The sequence below is a fragment of the Erigeron canadensis genome, chromosome 4 (genome assembly GCF_010389155.1).
Source record: "Erigeron canadensis isolate Cc75 chromosome 4, C_canadensis_v1, whole genome shotgun sequence".
NCBI classification, from domain to species: domain Eukaryota; kingdom Viridiplantae; phylum Streptophyta; class Magnoliopsida; order Asterales; family Asteraceae; genus Erigeron; species Erigeron canadensis.
In genome coordinates, this window is record NC_057764.1 from 42,866,105 (window position 1) to 42,884,045 (window position 17,941).

The 17,941-nt window shown below is 32.7% G+C and overlaps 2 protein-coding genes and 1 long non-coding RNA gene across 5 annotated transcripts; 2 read left to right on the forward strand and 1 right to left on the reverse strand.

The window, feature by feature from the left end:
- The first annotated feature begins 470 nt into the window (after positions 1–470).
- Positions 471–7,683, forward strand: LOC122595135 (aldehyde dehydrogenase family 7 member B4). 3 transcript variants are annotated; one of them, XM_043767452.1, is made up of 16 exons: positions 471–633; positions 704–856; positions 2,681–2,767; positions 2,910–3,041; positions 3,428–3,500; positions 3,775–3,797; positions 3,871–3,934; positions 4,103–4,148; positions 4,767–4,947; positions 5,542–5,718; positions 5,825–5,989; positions 6,360–6,500; positions 6,615–6,712; positions 6,783–6,932; positions 7,361–7,446; positions 7,527–7,683. In XM_043767452.1, the coding sequence occupies exons 2-15, from the start codon at positions 722–724 to the stop codon at positions 7,413–7,415; spliced, it is 1,527 nt and encodes a 508-aa protein (XP_043623387.1). In that variant the 5' UTR covers positions 471–633; positions 704–721; the 3' UTR covers positions 7,416–7,446; positions 7,527–7,683. The 3 variants fall into 3 exon arrangements, with proteins under 3 accessions (XP_043623387.1, XP_043623385.1, XP_043623386.1); XM_043767450.1 differs by having other exon boundaries at positions 472–633; positions 7,361–7,428; XM_043767451.1 differs by having other exon boundaries at positions 472–633; positions 720–856; positions 7,361–7,428.
- On the forward strand, positions 6,014–6,223 carry LOC122595136. Its single transcript, XR_006323196.1, has 2 exons — positions 6,014–6,055; positions 6,151–6,223. It is a non-coding gene; the product is annotated as an uncharacterized LOC122595136 (long non-coding RNA).
- A 4,047-nt stretch (positions 7,684–11,730) lies between the features above and the next one.
- On the reverse strand, positions 11,731–13,295 carry LOC122596450. The gene is made up of 2 exons (XM_043769029.1): positions 12,926–13,295; positions 11,731–12,712 (listed from the first exon to the last, which is right to left on the reverse strand). Exon 2 carries the CDS (start codon positions 12,705–12,707, stop codon positions 12,144–12,146), a length of 564 nt encoding a protein of 187 aa, XP_043624964.1. The 5' UTR covers positions 12,708–12,712; positions 12,926–13,295; the 3' UTR covers positions 11,731–12,143.
- Between the last annotated feature and the right edge of the window lie 4,646 nt (positions 13,296–17,941).

The window sequence follows — 17,941 nt, forward strand, 5'->3', positions numbered from 1 at the left end:
AAATGAGAGGTCAACTTTTGAAGCAAAAAACTACACTCCCCCTCCTAATCCTTTTCACTCCTTCCCTTTCCACACTTAAAAAAATCTTAAGAATGTATTTTATAATTTTCCCCTCTCTACTACTTTCCTTTCCACATCTAAATAAATTAAACAATACAGTGTTAGTGCTTGGGATATGTACAAATTAATGTTTTAACAATGAGTAGTTTAGTGTTATTTGGTATAATTTAACAGTATATTTGCCATTTTAAAAAATAGATAAAAAAATTTTATAAAAAAATGTTAAATTTAAATTTAGAAATAAAATGAAAAAATAAAGAAAAGAAACATAGGATTGGGTTGAAACAATCCCTTTCTATCCACAATGACGTGACATGTATCCAAAATCCAGCACAACACAAAAACCATCACGCAAAAAAAAATAAAATATAAAAACCCTTCAATTATAATTCATCATCAGCTCTCTATCGGACACTTTTGTCGTATCACTCAGTCTTCTCTACTGACACGTCTTTCCCCCCATTGTTTTCTCTCTATTAGTTACGAGTATATTGATAACAATCACATTTCATATAACTCCATATTTACACACAAGTAGTCCATAACTCCAAAAAGGGCGTTACATTACAACAGGTTAACTTAATCCCTGCATACATATATGTTTTGATATAAAGCTATTATAATAAATAATAATTTTGTGCAGATTTTGAACAAGATAGATATGGGTGGTTTTGCCAAGGAGTATGAGTTCTTAACAGAGATTGGGATTAAGCCACAAAATAAAGGTAGTTTTGTTAACGGTTCTTGGAAAGGAACTGGCCCCGTTATCTCTTCCGTCAATCCTGCTACCAATAAGGTCCTCCTACTTTTACTTCCTTTGTTACATTTTTCGCTCGAATCTACTTTCATCTATTTTACTTAGTAATTACCGCCGGCAAGCATGACGGATCGTAAATTAATGAGTAACAATGTAAATGTATAAAGTTTGAGGGCTAAATTTGTAACATATTCTTTAAAAAATAATATTGTGTTAGAAAGTACGGATGATCCATAATGCTGATCTGCCCGGCGGCATTACGGATCATCCGTGCTACAATACAGATAAATTACCGTTTTATCCCTCCATTTTGAAAAGGATAATGATTCCTACACAACACATATTTACCATACACAATAATATATGCATTAAATAGTCATACAATACAACTGTTTGATGCATATATTCAGTGGCGGCTTAAGGTTTTGGTGGCCTTAAAAGAAATCATTTTTGGGGCCTAGTCATTAACATATAAATTATGCAACAAAGGAAAAGAAAATAGAAGAAGGTAACTCGACGTATGTTGTTAAACCACTAGTAATAAAAAGATGCAACTGATGCAAAAAACCAAGTGTGTTATTAGAATGCAAATTATATAATGGTACCTAGCACAAAATCCAAACATTAAGCCTACTATACAAAATATTGTGGCCTTTGATTTTTGGGGGCCTAAAGCGATGGCTTAGTCCATATACTATGTTGAGCCGCCCATGCATATATTGTTGTATATGACAAAGTTGTATTGTATAGGGATCACCTCCCTTTTGAAAAATTAACGCATTTGTAAAATTTATGCCTTTAAGTAGCGAACTAGTGATGATATGTACGGATCATTTCTACATTATTAAAAACTATTAGTTGATTGATTTTTCTGCATGAGCCATTTGGTGGATTTTGGGGCCGTTTACGCTATAAGCCTATGATAAAAAAGTAGGCTCTTCGACGAGAAGTTTTTAGATACAAGCATAACAAAAACCAGTTCACTAATACCTCGAAAAATTGTTCTAAGTAGCGAAAAAATATATATGTGTATATATATATGTTTTGGTGAAGGTGAAGCAGCATGGTTGGATCAGTGGTAAACACCTTTGCCTCTGGAGACAGAGGTCATGGGTTCGATCCTCATCCCATGCAAAGGTTGGAGGGCCTTTTCTACCATTTAGGTAGAAACTGGAAGCAGCCTCTCTACTTAGGTAGAGGTAAGGTCTGCCTACATCTTAACCTCCCCCATACACCGTCGAGGTATTGGGGCTCAAAACCCGCGGAAGGCGGCACTGAGCAGTTACTTACTTACTTACTTATGTTTTGGTGAAGGTGCCTACAAATAATGGTGGCCTTGTGCAGTTGCCAATAATGCGCTTGCTCAAAGCCCCTCTTACAATTTTCACCTAGTCAATCGAGCATCTTGTTGGGAATTACTTGATGGTGTATCTGCATCTTTTTCATATTTTAGTATCAATATAAAGATTTAAGCTAGCCAAGATATAGTCACTGTTAATGTTCAAAGCAAAATTTGTTGAAGTTTGGCCATAGCAAATTTAATTACCCTGTTCAAATTTGTGTCAAGGAGGACTTTTACCTCCTGGATTGATTGGATACAACAAATTAACAAAAACAAATAATAATTTGTGAGCGGGGACTGGACCGCGTGGTTTAGCAAGACACTAACACTATGGTTACCAAAAAAAGAAAGAAATTCAAAATGAAGCCTTTGGAAGTTGTAATATAACCTGCAACATTGTACAACCCAAGTTCCTTAGTAATGTACTGCTGTTATATAGTGGTCGACTGGTCGTATCTGTTAGTTTGTGTTTAAAAGTCAGGTTTTTTTAAGAAGTGATGTTTGTTATTATGTTGATTCAGCCTATTGCTGAAGTCGTAGAAGCTTCTCCTCAAGAATATGAGGAGGGCATGCGGGCTTGTTATGATGCTTCAAAAATTTGGATGCAAGTAAGTGAAAGTTCTCATGAGTAGGGCAGTACCCTTTATTTCTTGTTGTTGAGGTCATTTCTGGTTATTGTCTTATGTTAGAAGTTGCGATTTTGGGAATGCTTTAGAATGATCCATGATTTCATTGACTACTCTCTCTCAGGTTCCTTCACCAAAGAGAGGTGAAATTGTTAGACAGATTGGTGATGCATTAAGAGCCAAGCTTGATTACCTTGGCCGGCTGTTATCACTCGAGATGGGTAAAATCCTTCCAGAAGGAATTGGGGAAGTTCAAGTATGTATTACCTTTCTATAGCTATCACTAGTGTTGGAAAATTTCAAGCTATGTTATAGGCCGATGATTATCATACTTTATTAAATGATCTAAATGAGCAATATTCTTCCATTCTTACGGAAATGACATATAAAATGTTTGCAATATTTCGTTTTATATAATCTGGTTGCCTACTAACTCCAAATATTAAAGCTATGCAAATGTTGCCTTAACCTTATAATTGGGAAGAAAAGATGTGACATTCATCCATACATCGATATCATTACATCAATATAGAAGCCCTGTTATTTCATTTGTATGATTTCTTTTGCATATATGTATTTTCTATTTCTTATTTGGTTTGTTTGTGTTCTGCTAAGTGCTAAGTATAAGGTGTACCATGGCAGGAAGTTATAGATATGTGCGACTTTGCAGTGGGGTTAAGCCGTCAATTGAATGGATCAGTCATACCCTCTGAACGTGAGTTCTATTTCTAGTCCCTTTCCTATTTTTACTGAAAAAGACAAATTACATCCTTCATTTTTTTGTTATCGGCAAATGGCAATGGTGGATAATTATATATAATGGTACTATTTGAACCCATATTACCTACTGCCGAAAGTGTATTCAAATGTTTGCAACCTCCTCATTCCAACATGTTAGATTATTATTTCTATTGTAGCTTTTTTGTGATTAATTAGTAAAACTTTGTTGCACAATTTCTGTTTATTAACTCTGGTTGGTATGTTGACAGGTCCAAATCATATGATGCTTGAGGTGCGCTTTATTGTTTTGCTTTAACAAAATGCTTATCCGCACATTACACTTATGCATTATCAACTATGTACAGATGTGGAATCCCCTCGGAGTAGTAGGTGTCATTACAGCCTTCAATTTTCCTTGTGCTGTTCTTGGTGAGCACTGCAGCACTCTTAATATGTTAACTTAATGGTTTTAGAACAAGATATTAACTTGGAATGGGATCATATTTTTATTAGCTGCCATGCAGAGTTGTGGATATAACCAAATAATGAAACAAGTAAAAATTTTCTTTTATCTTATTAGTAATTGTCATTGTGTAGGATGGAATGCGTGCATTGCTCTGGTCTGTGGAAACTGTGTTGTTTGGTAAGTCTTCACCATAAATTTCCAAAGTCTACTTCCAGTGCATAAAACCTTGTGAATTATTGTTCAAAGATCTTGAATATTATAGTAATTTTATTGTTTAGGTAATATACTAAAACGTTGAACTGACTGAAAGTTGTCCAACCCCAACCCATCCCCTTTCGATCCACACTAAAGCATTGCCCCGTCCCCGACCCGTTAATCTTGTAACCTCTACTTCTCATCAGTCATCTCTTTGTACTGTTGTTATCTATCAAGTTTTTCGTGTGATGGAATATTGATGTAAGTGGTTGATTGTGATAGAAGGTGTGGATTGACTTAGTAACAAAAACTAAAGTACTAAACTACAATGGCAAACTGTTGTTCTAAGAAATCTTGTAGTTTATCGTGTTGAATTGTCATTAAGAGGATTACAAGAGGTTATGTTTATAGAGTTTACTAAACGAATACATGGAAACTAATACTATGGAAACTTGATATATAGAAACTAATATATCTAATATGTAAACTGAATTATACTTCCTAATGATACTTATATCATATATTCACATCATATGTTCTTCTATGTCTTTCAGAAAGAAGTTCATGGATTTTCATGTCTAATCTATAAAATGATTGCAGGAAAGGTGCTCCAACCACACCGTTAATAACAATAGCAACAACTAAGCTATTTGCAGAAGTACTAGAAAGAAACAATTTACCAGCTGCTATCTTCACCTCATTTTGTGGGGGTGCGGATATTGGTCAAGCCATAGCAAAGGATACACGCATACCCTTGGTTTCCTTCACTGGAAGTTCAAAGGTATTTTAATATAAACAGAGCTTATCTTGTCTCTTACATAAATAGCACTGAACCTTTAAATTTGTACTATTTACATCAAGGGTGGATTATATTTATACGAAGTCATTTGACTATCTTGTAAAGCATGTTACAACTTACAACCCCCGTTTTTTTTTACATTTCCCAGCTCCATTTATCCTAACATAATTAAGAACAAAATGGAAAAGTGAATGGACTAAATGGATAGATCTGTTGCTTTGAGTAGGCAAGCCCTTCTGATTACTAACCATGTTTGAAATATTTGTTTAACAAATTTCCGGTAATTTCCTGATTGTGTTTTCTGTGATTGTCATGCATCATGAAATCAATGTTAATGGAAATTACTGATATCACTAATTCTGGTTTCTTATGTAAGGGTCTTTGTATTTATGATTCTGTGTAGAGCTACCATGGTAATTCAGTTCCCCTTAGTTCATTTGTTCTTATGTTTTATAGATAAACTATTCTGATATATATATATATATATATATTTCTTAACTGATAGCTCTATAAATTTGACAATTAAGTTGTTTCTGATCTGTATGTAAGGCTGATACATAATGAAAATAAATGCAGGTTGGTCTTATGGTTCAACAAACAGTGAGCCAGAGGTTTGGAAAATGCTTGCTTGAATTGAGTGGAAACAATGCTTTAGTAGTCATGGATGATGCTGACATCAAACTTGCTGTTCGCTCTGTCTTGTTTGCTGCTGTTGGTACAGCAGGTCAGCGCTGCACAACATGTCGCAGACTGGTAATAATATATTTTATTATCGAAATGATTTTGGAGACTTACTTTTTCTTCATTTTCATCTAAAAGTGGTTTTTAATAATGCTAATAATCTATCTTGTTTATTCAGCTTGTTCATGAAAAGGTATATGAGTCTGTGGTTGAGCAACTACTTGAAGCCTATAAACAAGTCAAAATTGGGGATCCGTTAGAGAAAGGTACTTTGCTTGGACCTTTGCACACTCGAGCTTCAAGAGAGAATTTTGAGAAAGGAATAAGGAATATCAAATCTCAGGTACTTTATTGGTCATTTTGGAATAAGAAATCTGACCTATAAGGAAGTAGAGTGTTTGTTCAAAAGGTATCCATGGCATAATCTATTGTTTGCAACCTTGTAAATTGCTTTGGAAAATATTGGATTGTAATCTTAAAATTAGTTTATTTAAATATATGTAGTATATTGATCATACATGAAGTTCAGGAAAAAGTACAAAGTCACTGGTTTGACCAATCTGCCTATAAACATTTACACTTTAACCAACCCGCCCTTTTTTTAACATAGGTAACATCATATTTTCTGCGGATTTAGTTTTAAGAGGCCTCCCTTTTTTATGTTTAGTTCGTGCGATTGTGAATAGTTTGTTTCATCAACTGACATTTTGCAGGGAGGGAAAATCCTCACAGGTGGTTCAGTTATAGAATCTGAAGGAAACTTTGTACAACCGACAATAGTTGAAATATCACCTAGTGCCGATATCGTGAAGGAAGAACTCTTTGGTCCCGTCCTATATGTTTTAAAGTTTAAGGTCAGTTTTTGGCAATTTCTTACATACCCTATCCGTGAAATACACTACACCTCCTATTACAGCTATTTGTAGATGCAATCCACTAGTATTTATTCGACATGTGTTGTTGTACAGACATTTGAAGAAGCTGTTGAAATAAACAACTCAGTGCCTCAAGGGTTGTCTAGTTCTATATTCACTCGCTCACCTGAACTTATCTTCAAATGGATTGGGTAAGTGAGAGAATGTTGTCATAGGTAGCAAGTTAATGCTTGATGCTCATACATTATTTTTATGTGACAGACCTCAAGGAAGTGATTGTGGTATAGTTAATGCAAATATACCAACCAATGGTGCTGAGATCGGTGGTGCTTTTGGTGGTGAGAAGGGTACTGGGGGTGGCCGTGAAGCAGGAAGCGACTCTTGGAAGCAGTATATGAGACGCTCAACATGGTAAATTATACGTTATACACAAGGACTAGCTAGCAACTCATCTTAGTATTCCTTTTTGATAAAAGGTCAAAACGGGTCACTGGTGCTGTTCGAATCGGGTCAGATTGATATAAATCACTTCTATCCAAAAAGTTACAAGTACATTCTTTTTATGAACATTTAGTGTGTCAAAGACTAAATAAGTATATATAACGTCATTAATAACCTAGGTTTTTAAAATTAAATGGTTTGGTTACTTGTGGTCTCTTTGATATTTTCCACTCATTTGACCTCTTTTTTGAAATATGTTACCCATTGCGGATAAATATATCATTAATCAACCCTTTCATGAGTAAACAGACCTCTATATTGCGGAGTTTGTGATCACATCTTATACCTAATCTTTTTGGGCATTACACCTGATGATATTTTCCCATGTTGCTTATCAGTACGATCAACTATGGAAGCGAACTACCACTTGCACAGGGAATCAACTTTGGCTAGTAGATATTTCCCGGTCGGTTTAAACTTTCAAGTATGTTTGATTACATTTTTAATATAAAAATCTGTAAGATTTTAACCCTTATGAAAATTATCTCGGTTTGTTGGTTTCAGTACCAGGAAAGCATGAGAAGCACAGTGCAGGTGGATGCTTAACTTGGACTCGTAATTTATATCACATAATAATTCAAAAATCGATAGAATAAAGGCACTTAACTTGGACTCGTAATTTATCCATGATCTAATATATCGATTATTATATGTGGGTTCAGCTGCTATTCTTGTTTTTTTTTTTTTTCTTTTGTGAGTTTCAGAACATTACTCAAATGCAAGTTGCCATGGTTGTGTTGTGGAAATTCATGTTTCATGAATTTGAAGCATAAAAAATTGAATAAGGCTAAAACATATGCGCAAACTGGGATCCAATATAATGCGAAAGATAATAATAATCAGTAGGACTAAAACATATGCCCAAACTGGGATCCAATACATTCTAATGTTTAGCACATAGGCTGATAGGCATGTATATTTTATAATACAAGCTAACGTTAGGTTCGTTAGTTCATATATGTAGGTCTATATCTCGAAACTATCTGGTTTTTTAAATGAAATAGGGAGAACATATAAGTCAATACCTGACGTCTCTTAGTTCGATTCTAATTTCCTCCACTTCTTGTGATGAACAATTATTAAATTATATGAATTGAAAACTCCCTTCTTATTGTCGTACGTATTGAGAAATCATTATATTACATTATTACTAGCGTGGTAGCGTCTAGCAACTACATAACAAACTGGTCTTTTACATGTGCTCTGAAGGTAAAAATAAGACTTTTAGAAATACTGTCCGAGTGTTGGTAATATTCAACATGTGACATAAATTCTCTTACCATTGGCTCTCACTAATGAAGACCTTATATAATAGGATATAATAAAATGATACCTACGGTATTTTTATATGTGATGCTTTTTCTCGCTTCTGATAATATAAAGCCGTTTTTTATATGATTAAAGCTTGAATCAAAAATCTGATATTTTGATCTCTTATTTATTTGTAGTATGACAACTTCTTGTCATGAATATGTGTGGAGGAAGAGAAAAGTATAAGTAACCCCATAATTTACTAACAATATTACTTCCTTTTTCTCTCTTTTTTTTGTTTGTTTGTTTAGCCTTATTTTAATTTTACTCTATACCATTTTTCACGTATTTTGGTAACTTTTATGTTTGTGAACAAATAAGATAAGATTAAGGGAGTATTGATGATGCTGTGAATCGAACGATGCCATTATTTGTGTGTTCCGCAAATAAATTGAACAATCGAGATTGGTATTAGGACTTGACATGTCATAAATAAAATAATAGGGTGAATAACGAAATTGGATTGTTGACCAACCAACATGTCACATGGACAATATTAATGACATTTATCTACTCAATTATTTGGGAGGTTGTTAACCTAATCTAGAAAATTTTGGACCTTAATCATATGCACCATCCTATTTCCTACCTACTCGCATTTTCCAATCATTTCTAAACAATTCTTGGTATACTTCTATGAACTAAAGTAATCAACATTCTATTTTTAGGGAAAAAGGAAGCAAGGAAATACATAAAGCTTTTACTCTTTTAGTCTTTTATAATCTTTTTACATTTTCTTTCCGAGGTAAATTATACGGATGATACTTGTTAAAATGGCAATTGGGAGGGAACCACTTAGCCCCTTATACCCTTTTGGGTACCATGTCGCACTACCGCATATTGGCATCCTGATGACTTCCCCGGGGAGTAGGTGGGAATAACGAATACTGGGTTGCGTCAGGATTCGAACCCGCGCCTTACAGACTCCTAGATCCCTTGTGAAGGGGGTGGTGACCACTGGGTTATCAACCCAATGGTTACGGATGATACTTGTTGTATTTCCCAGATTAACCTTTTAATTTAAAAGATTGTACCAAAAGGATAATATAGAGTATATTTCATGTATTTTTTGTGTAATTTACTAAAGTATATTATAAGAACTCATCAAGTAAGTTTTTCTGTGACATATTTTCATTGAAGGAGTGGTCAGCCGTTTTTTTCTACACCAATTTGTTTGGCGAGTATAAAAGGGGCAAAAAAAAATTCATGTTCAGGAAAATATAATTTTCTAAAATAAGCAAATGGCCATCTGATAAATATTCCCGCTATCTGTTTTGTAATATATGTCAACTCTGTTTCGTAATATGTATATTTATATTAGAACAGAAATACATGAAAAATGATTGATCCTCATAAAATTTTAACCTAATAATCCTCCTAATATCTTAACACTTTAACATATGTAATCCACTTATTATCTTTTTTCACCACCCCTTTGATTTTTCCATGTGGCTTAATTTTATGATTAAGAGGATTATTAAGTTGATCAATTAAGAGGATCCATCACTGCTCGAAATATATATCTTTGAGTATGGGGAATGTGACATGTGCATATGTAAAAGGAGTTGTCGAAATTTTTTATTTTTATGTTACATTAGTCATCATATGCTAGTTTGGATACCACTTGCCTTAGCAAATGACATCTAATTTTTAGGTGAATAAATCTTCTAAGACTTGCTTTTTTCTTCATTTTTGTTACTTGAGCCTCATATAAGTTATTCTAAATTGACACATCTTTATTAAGAATTTTTTTTTTACTTTATTCATTAGTTATTTTAAACACGTATATATACACGCATCTCACCCAAGAAGCCGAGGCCTCATCCCTTGTTCTCTCACTAGCTTCTTCCCTTCTTTTTCGGTTATCCGAACAAACCAGACCAACGAGCCCAAAGAGTGTGTACCAACAGTTCTAAAAATTGAACGCTTCTTCGGTTTAACTGACAGCCCTCTGAATCTCTAATGGTGAATTATTTTAATACAGTATAAAAAACAAATATATGTAGTATATCATACATAATTTACATATACATGTTTCTTAGAGAAAAATAGAATAAAATGGGTTGTTGTAATGTAGTGTTCATGATGCGGGAGTATAGTAGTGTGATACCACGTGAGTTAGTTTTGTTGCACACATAAAAACAAATTTATATCCAGCCACTGCACAAACAGAACCATTTGCGCACTTTTCTATTATAGCCTTATATAGGTTACCATTTTTATTTTATATATTTGTCTTTGGACTCGCCCCAAATTGTTATAATTGATCATAGGATCGTAGGGACTCGTAGATGATTGTTGACTTGTTGTACTCTTATTAAGTTTAGAAAAGTAATTATATATGTTATCTAGTGTTAATCATGTACATATAATGAGAACCAAAAAAGCTAATTCTTAAATTTGTACACTTGTAATTCACGAATCTCCATCTAACACTTTTCATATTTTACATTCAAGACATTACACTAACATCTAAATGTTAATAATTTAATTGATAACTTTATTATATAATGAAAGAAAACACTTCATAAATATTACTGAATCAGTTATATCTACATGCCAACTCCAATAAAAAAAGAAAAAAAAAGAAAGCGATAGTCAACAAACTAAACTTTATTGTAACAATTTAGATCACTAACTGGCGACTGATGTATCATCTATCACCGATGTTATTACGTGATCATATTCTAACATCACAGTAAAAAACCCACAACATGCGAGAAAAACCTCCTAATTCAATATTAAGTTACTTTTCTTTTTCTTGCTCACGAGACTTTAACCCAGAAACTTTTCACTATCATCCATGAACTTTTAATTATCAAATCAGTAGGTGCCATCACTAAAATAATCCGTGTTCTCTCCATGTTTCTAGACCCATGTGATTTTCCTCTTTCCGTACAGATTTTACTATTTCTCCACTCCAGTAAATATATGCAACTTCACCAATGACCAATGTTATCTATATATAAAGAGGACTGCAAGTTAAATTTTTTTTTAAAAAAAATAATGCATTATGGTTATATTCATACATTATCCATTTTAAACTGTATGTGTTTTAAGATATCATAATATACAATAATATTAAGCACCTTAAATGGTGTAAGGTTAAAAACTATGATGTATAGATTATCTCTTTTCATAAATATACACCCTCGATCTCCTAAAGGCAATGTCAAATTTATAGATATCTTCACGTTATATTCATAAGTGGAAAAATAATCATAACTACTGCGAGAAGATTACCCACGCAATGCGCCGGTAGCGACGGGTGGCGTCGGTGTCGGTGACCTAGCGATGTGTTTATTAATTTAAAAATAACTGATTTAATAGGGGTAACGTAAGTAATTAATTTTATTAAGAGTATTATAAGTATATTTGTTAGTGATATTTAAATTAGTTAATAAAAAGAATGGTAATTTAGATATTTCAAATACTGACAAGAAAACAGTGATTATAGCCATTTACTTCCAAAAAGCGTTAAGTAACAAGATACAAATGGTTTCGTATTTACTTCATTGACCAAAGATTATAGCCATTTACTTCCAAAAAGCAACGTACGTACCCATCCATAAACATTCATTTAGCTAGCTTTAATGATGATATCCACTAATCACGGCCTCAAAATGTTATCGAGAAAATCTGAGAAAATATTTAATTAGATTTAGAGTGTGTAACCAAACTAATTTCTCTTGTACGTCTTTTTCATCTTTAACGGCAAATATATCACACGTCCATGTAGTTGATGATCCAACACCGCTAGCTAGACCAAAAGGTTAATTATATTTTTTGTGATATTAATTAGCTAGCTAGTTAAGTACGTAATTCATCATCATCATCATCATCTTCTTCTTCCAGCCCATTATTAATATACGAACATGAATCATCAACAACAAGCCTTATTTTGGGAATACAGCTCTCGGATCGTGTTAGTCCAGCAGCAGCACTACTACAGACATCGTCTTTTTTTCTCATCGGACTACAAGGCGTAGACCTAACAAAACCCGGTGATGATGAATCCAAACTTCGCCTTAGAATCTGTCTCATAGCTGATATAAGCTTAACTGTCGGATCAGCAGCTGCCGACACTTGGCCTAATGACGAGCTTGGCGATCTACAGAACGCCACGTGGCGCGCCACAGCCTCGTCTGTGCTGATCAGCCTCTGGCTCCTTAGAATTTCGTCTTGGACAGCCTCGCCACATAATCCGCATACCCATTTTCCTTGATATCTTTCACGAATTCTTTGGATATATGCGGGAGTGCATTCTTCTGTCAATCCACAACAATCGCATTGAACAAACTCTACTTCTGTCGTCGTTTCGGAATTATTTTGTTTTGTTGATTCTGTTGTGTGCATTATCATCATATCCGTCATCCTATCTACATATATCAAAACGTACAAGAACTACATTAATTAGCCCATATATAATGTTTGATTGAGTTTTTTTTTTTTTTTTAATTTAAAAAACAATAAAAAAATATGCAACGCTTTTCCTATTTGATTGAGTTTTTTTTTCTTCTTGTTAATTTAGATGCATGTATACAGCCTAACCGGATAACACTACCGGCCCTGACCACCCATAAAAATTGTACCTAGATAGCTAGCAAGCAGGATTCGAACTTGAGACTTATTGTAAAGATTCCAAGATGTAAACCACCGGGTCGCCTTGGAGCTAGCTGGTTGATATGAAGCTTGTTGGTACCTCAAAAATCCAAAACGTCGAAAACTTTAGTAGAAAAGAGACTAATTAAGATAGTTTTCGATTATCCTTCTTTTTCCCACTCTCCATCTTGGAGTTTAGATTTGCTAGGATAAAGATAGAAAAATCTAAAAGACATTGTCTAGATGAATTTATATAACAATTATACTTCAATAGATTGTTTGTCACAACTTTGTTATTGGACGTACTTGTAAAAAATTTGTAAGCAAAGAATTATATGAAGAGAAGATTGGAAAAGAAATGGAATTATGAGGGGAGGAACAAATAGAGAAGGAATGGTGGGTTTTGTAGAGAGGGAGGGGTGGGTGGGTGGGTGTGGGCTCAATAATTAGGGGAATAGAATCCACAGCATTTTACCAAATGTAAAGGTATCAAACCTTGATTATAGACTTAATTAATTAACGTTATTGGTGTCTCATTACATAAATGTATGTGATTACTATATATACTTATTCCGTGTTTCCGTTTACACAATTTTATATCTCTTTCTATAATAACAATTATCATTTTTGACAATTATCTTAACGACAGGGCCATTACACTCAACAATATTATTTATTTGTTTACTTACAAAGTTACAATTTAGCGAAGTTCTTCTTGATTGAGATGAAAATATCTTCATCTTCATACACAATTTTATAAAGTTGTCTAATTATAGCCATTTGATTTGTCAAGTCGTCTTACAAATTAAACAAACTGGCATATTTTTCTAGCACCTTGCCTCTGCCTTGTGAACGCCGAATCTTGTAATGAAATCTAAAAGGGGCGCCTAATTTGTAATTATATTCGTATTATCTCGATTTGTAGTTATGAATTTCATAAGAGTATATTGTTTTGGTGCTAAAGAACTTCATACAACATATATATGTCTACTTGTGTAGTACTCTACTTGGCTACTACAAAAATTCTTAATCTTATTTCCTACAACATGTACACTATTGGTTTGTCAATAAATATTCATCATTATTTTTATGTTCCACTTCAATTGCTGTATGATAATCGTAGTACATTCACACCAAATTGGCAAATTTACACATCTTACTTGGAACATGAAATAAAGTTGAAAGGAATAAATTGGTAAATAGCTTAACAGCGCATATATGACAGTCTATCCGTAGCCATCATATCCTCTGGTCATACTAATACCATACCAATCTAGTATATATTCTTCTTGTTAATTATATGACATGTAACATAAAAGAAAAAATTGGGATTTATATCTCATCTAATATATCCTTTAATCATATCGATAAATGATGACCTTTATTACATATTGATAGTATGAATAATCGGTTATGATTTAATAACGGGTCTGTTTTAATTTTTATATATATCTGACAATCAATTCAAAATTTATATGAATTAACATTATTATACGAGTACTTCGTTACTCCGTATTAGGACTGTCAATAGGTTCGGGTTCGGGTTGGTGGGTTGAAAAACTCCGACCCTAACCCAACCCACTAAAAGTTTCAGGTCAGAAATTTCAACCCTGACTCACAACCCGCCAACCCATGACCCAACCCATGTGACCCGAGAAACAAATATATATAAATATAAAATGGAATAAATCAACCAATATAAAGCTTTATCATTGATGGTGTAAGCCGAAAACGAAGGGTACAAAAAAGAAAAAAAAAATACGAGGGTATTGTTAGTACTTGACACAAAGTTAACAAACTTACCGTCTCATCCTACATCACTTATCATCTCACAGAATTTTGAATCCTCCTTTTATTTCATATTTGAAGTTACTTTAGGTTAGAAATATAAAAAATGAGAATAGGATGTATGAATTAGTGTAATGTGGAGTATGAACTATTATATATAATTCAATTATTTTAAAGATATTGGGTTGGCGGGTCGACCTGACAACCCAACAACCCAACCCGGACCCAACCCAGAAAAAATCAGGTTGTTGGGTTGGCGGGTCGAAAATACTCAACCCTAACCTGATTTTTTTCGGGTTGGGTCGAAATTGACAGCCCTACTCCGTATATCACTTACCATGAAACTTACGACCTTCGATGCTAGCTAGCTAGATGTAGGGCAGTGCCTAAAAAGCTGTGCAAATATGGACAGGCCCGGTCTTGAGCAAGTGCGTAAGGCTCAATTGAGCAGGGCACCAAAAAATAAGGGGCACCAAATTTTGTATACAATACGCCACTGAGTCACTCCATATATTGATTTATTAAATTAATTTTGCTGCTAAAGATATATCTATAGGCAAAAGATGTTGTTGTTATCTTATATATTAAAGTCCACTAGTCCATCAATATCTTATGAATTATATTATTGTTTTATTATTATACCATACATAATAATCTCATCTTATATTTTTTGACGTTAATATATGCAGATAGTTGCAAAGAGTAAATACGCAAACTGGAAGTGTTCATTGTTCAAACATATATATTGATTTATATACTTTGATTAATTTTTTTTATGTGAAACTTAAACAACTTATGGTATTAATTATCAAAACTTAAATTTTGATGCATTTAAAATAAGTTAGAAAACTTTGCTATAGTTATTTTATATTTTCGAACGACATTATTGTTATGGTTGTTTTGATACCTTTTTATATATACTTACTATACTTCAGCTGTTAATGACAAATTTTGACGTTTAATGGACACCATTAAGGCATTAATATATTATCGAGCTGGACACCCAAAATTCATGGCACGGGCCTAAATATGGAGTACTCAAAGTTCCTACGCATTATTATACTTTGTAGTCTTTACACATATTTTTATATCTATAATGTATGAAGCCTCGTATTTTAATCATGATTTTGTTTCGTTGCCTAGAATATGTCCAAATAAAAAGTGGCTGGACACTTTCAACTCTCCTAAAAGATCTATATGATGAATTGGTATTAAATAAACGCCGGGAAAGATAGTTTTTTCATCAAAAAGTTAATAATCCTCAACTTATTTGATGATGAAGGACTTTTTTTCAAAAACACTCATATCAACTTATAAATATATTATATTAATATAACTTTATCTAACATTTTAATTTAATATTATAAATTAGTGGTGTAGAAATAATAAAAAATCATTGAAAGGTTGATGTCATTGGGGATTTAGAGATGCTCTAATATATGAAGATTCATATTATCGTCAGTCTAGGCTTCTAGCTTGAGTTAATTAGAAAGTTACAAGTTAAGTAATATTGGTAGTATCTATAATAATAATAATAATAATAATAATAATAATAATAATAATAATAATAATAATAATATATTGGCCTTGGAGGGAGGGAGACAATGAGTGTCGAGATGTTTCCTTTAATTCGATAGCAGCTAGTGTGGGGGTCGGATCGTTCTCATGGTGGGTGCCGAGTAGGATTATTAATGTCTTTATTGATATATATCGAAACATATATATGTATTGAATTTATCATAAATGGTAACGCTATCTTGGTATATCTAGAAAAAAATATACAAAATATAAAAAAAATTCACTCTAGTTGGTCAAATAAAATTGAAAACGTTGCACTAGAGAATTGTGTCATTCACATAGCTTTTATTAGTTTCAGTTTTTAGTTTAATCTATTTTGAATGGTTTTTATTTTTGGGCTAGTGTAACTAGTGACGAACCCAAAATCAAACGCTATAGGTTTACATAAAGACATAAAATTCCCCATTTATAGCCGTCAAGAACATTATTAAAATTGCAATGATTAAGAAGTATATACAATAGATTTGAATATTCATAATCGTGGAATGTTGTAAATGTAAAAAAACTGATATATAAATAGTGCTTTTTAAATGTTCAAAAAAAAAAAAAATAGTGCCTTTTAATAATGAAAGATAATTATTGTGAATGTGATTAAGTTAGGTCAATAGATCCTCATCAGTGCCTTGGTTTATTGGGTTTATCAATGATACCAAACCCAATTTTCTTAATTAACTGTTCAAGTTCTACTTTTTCTATAAAGTATTGAATAAACAAGAATAAATTTGTATTATCTTGGCTGACTTTCCAAAAGGTAAGTTATTATTGGTGTTTTGCACAAGTGGCCCTCAAATAAAACAATAAAACAATTGGAATGAAGAAGTAATAATTTCCTTATAAAAAACAAACAAATGTACCCAATAATATTATTGGGAAAGTGAATATACGTTATCATACATCAAATATTTTAATCATTTAAAAACATTAGACTCAAATGATTTATATATTTAACAACACTATTAAAATAATTATATGCTAAGGGTTCCATATTTAAGTTTAAGTGTGTAAAATTTTCATACTTACTTTTTGCTTTTATTATTGATAAAAGATTATGTGCATTAATAATATTTGAAATATTAATAATGAAGTTTAAATAACATCGTAACCTTCATTCTATCATTTTCTTCACATATGCTAGAACAGTGTTCGTGTAATACGATAGCAGAGACGACAAGTTGTGGTTGTGGTGGTGGCGGCAGCGACGACGGTAGCGATGTGGTGATTACTGTAAAGGTAATTGATGTAAAAAAGAGTAATGTAGTTATTTTAAGTGTTTGACGATATATATTATAAATAATTTAATAAAGATGTTTAGTTTATAATAGATAAAAGAAAATGAAAATTTTGGGATTATTGATTCACTACTATCACCAAATTTTTTTATAAAAAAGTATATAGAACTATACATGACGCACTATCATCACCAAAAATTTCTTTCTCACGTAAACACGGACCATGTTAGCTTTTAGCTACAACATGTTTATGTTTGCCTATTTTTTATATTTTATGCACCATATTTGAGCAGTTATTTTGTAGGAAGCGAAAACACAAACGAAAACGCCAAACTTTATACAACTAATAATCGCAAATAAAACATTATAGAAAATTTAAAACTCAAATGGCCAAAACTATAATGAAAAAGA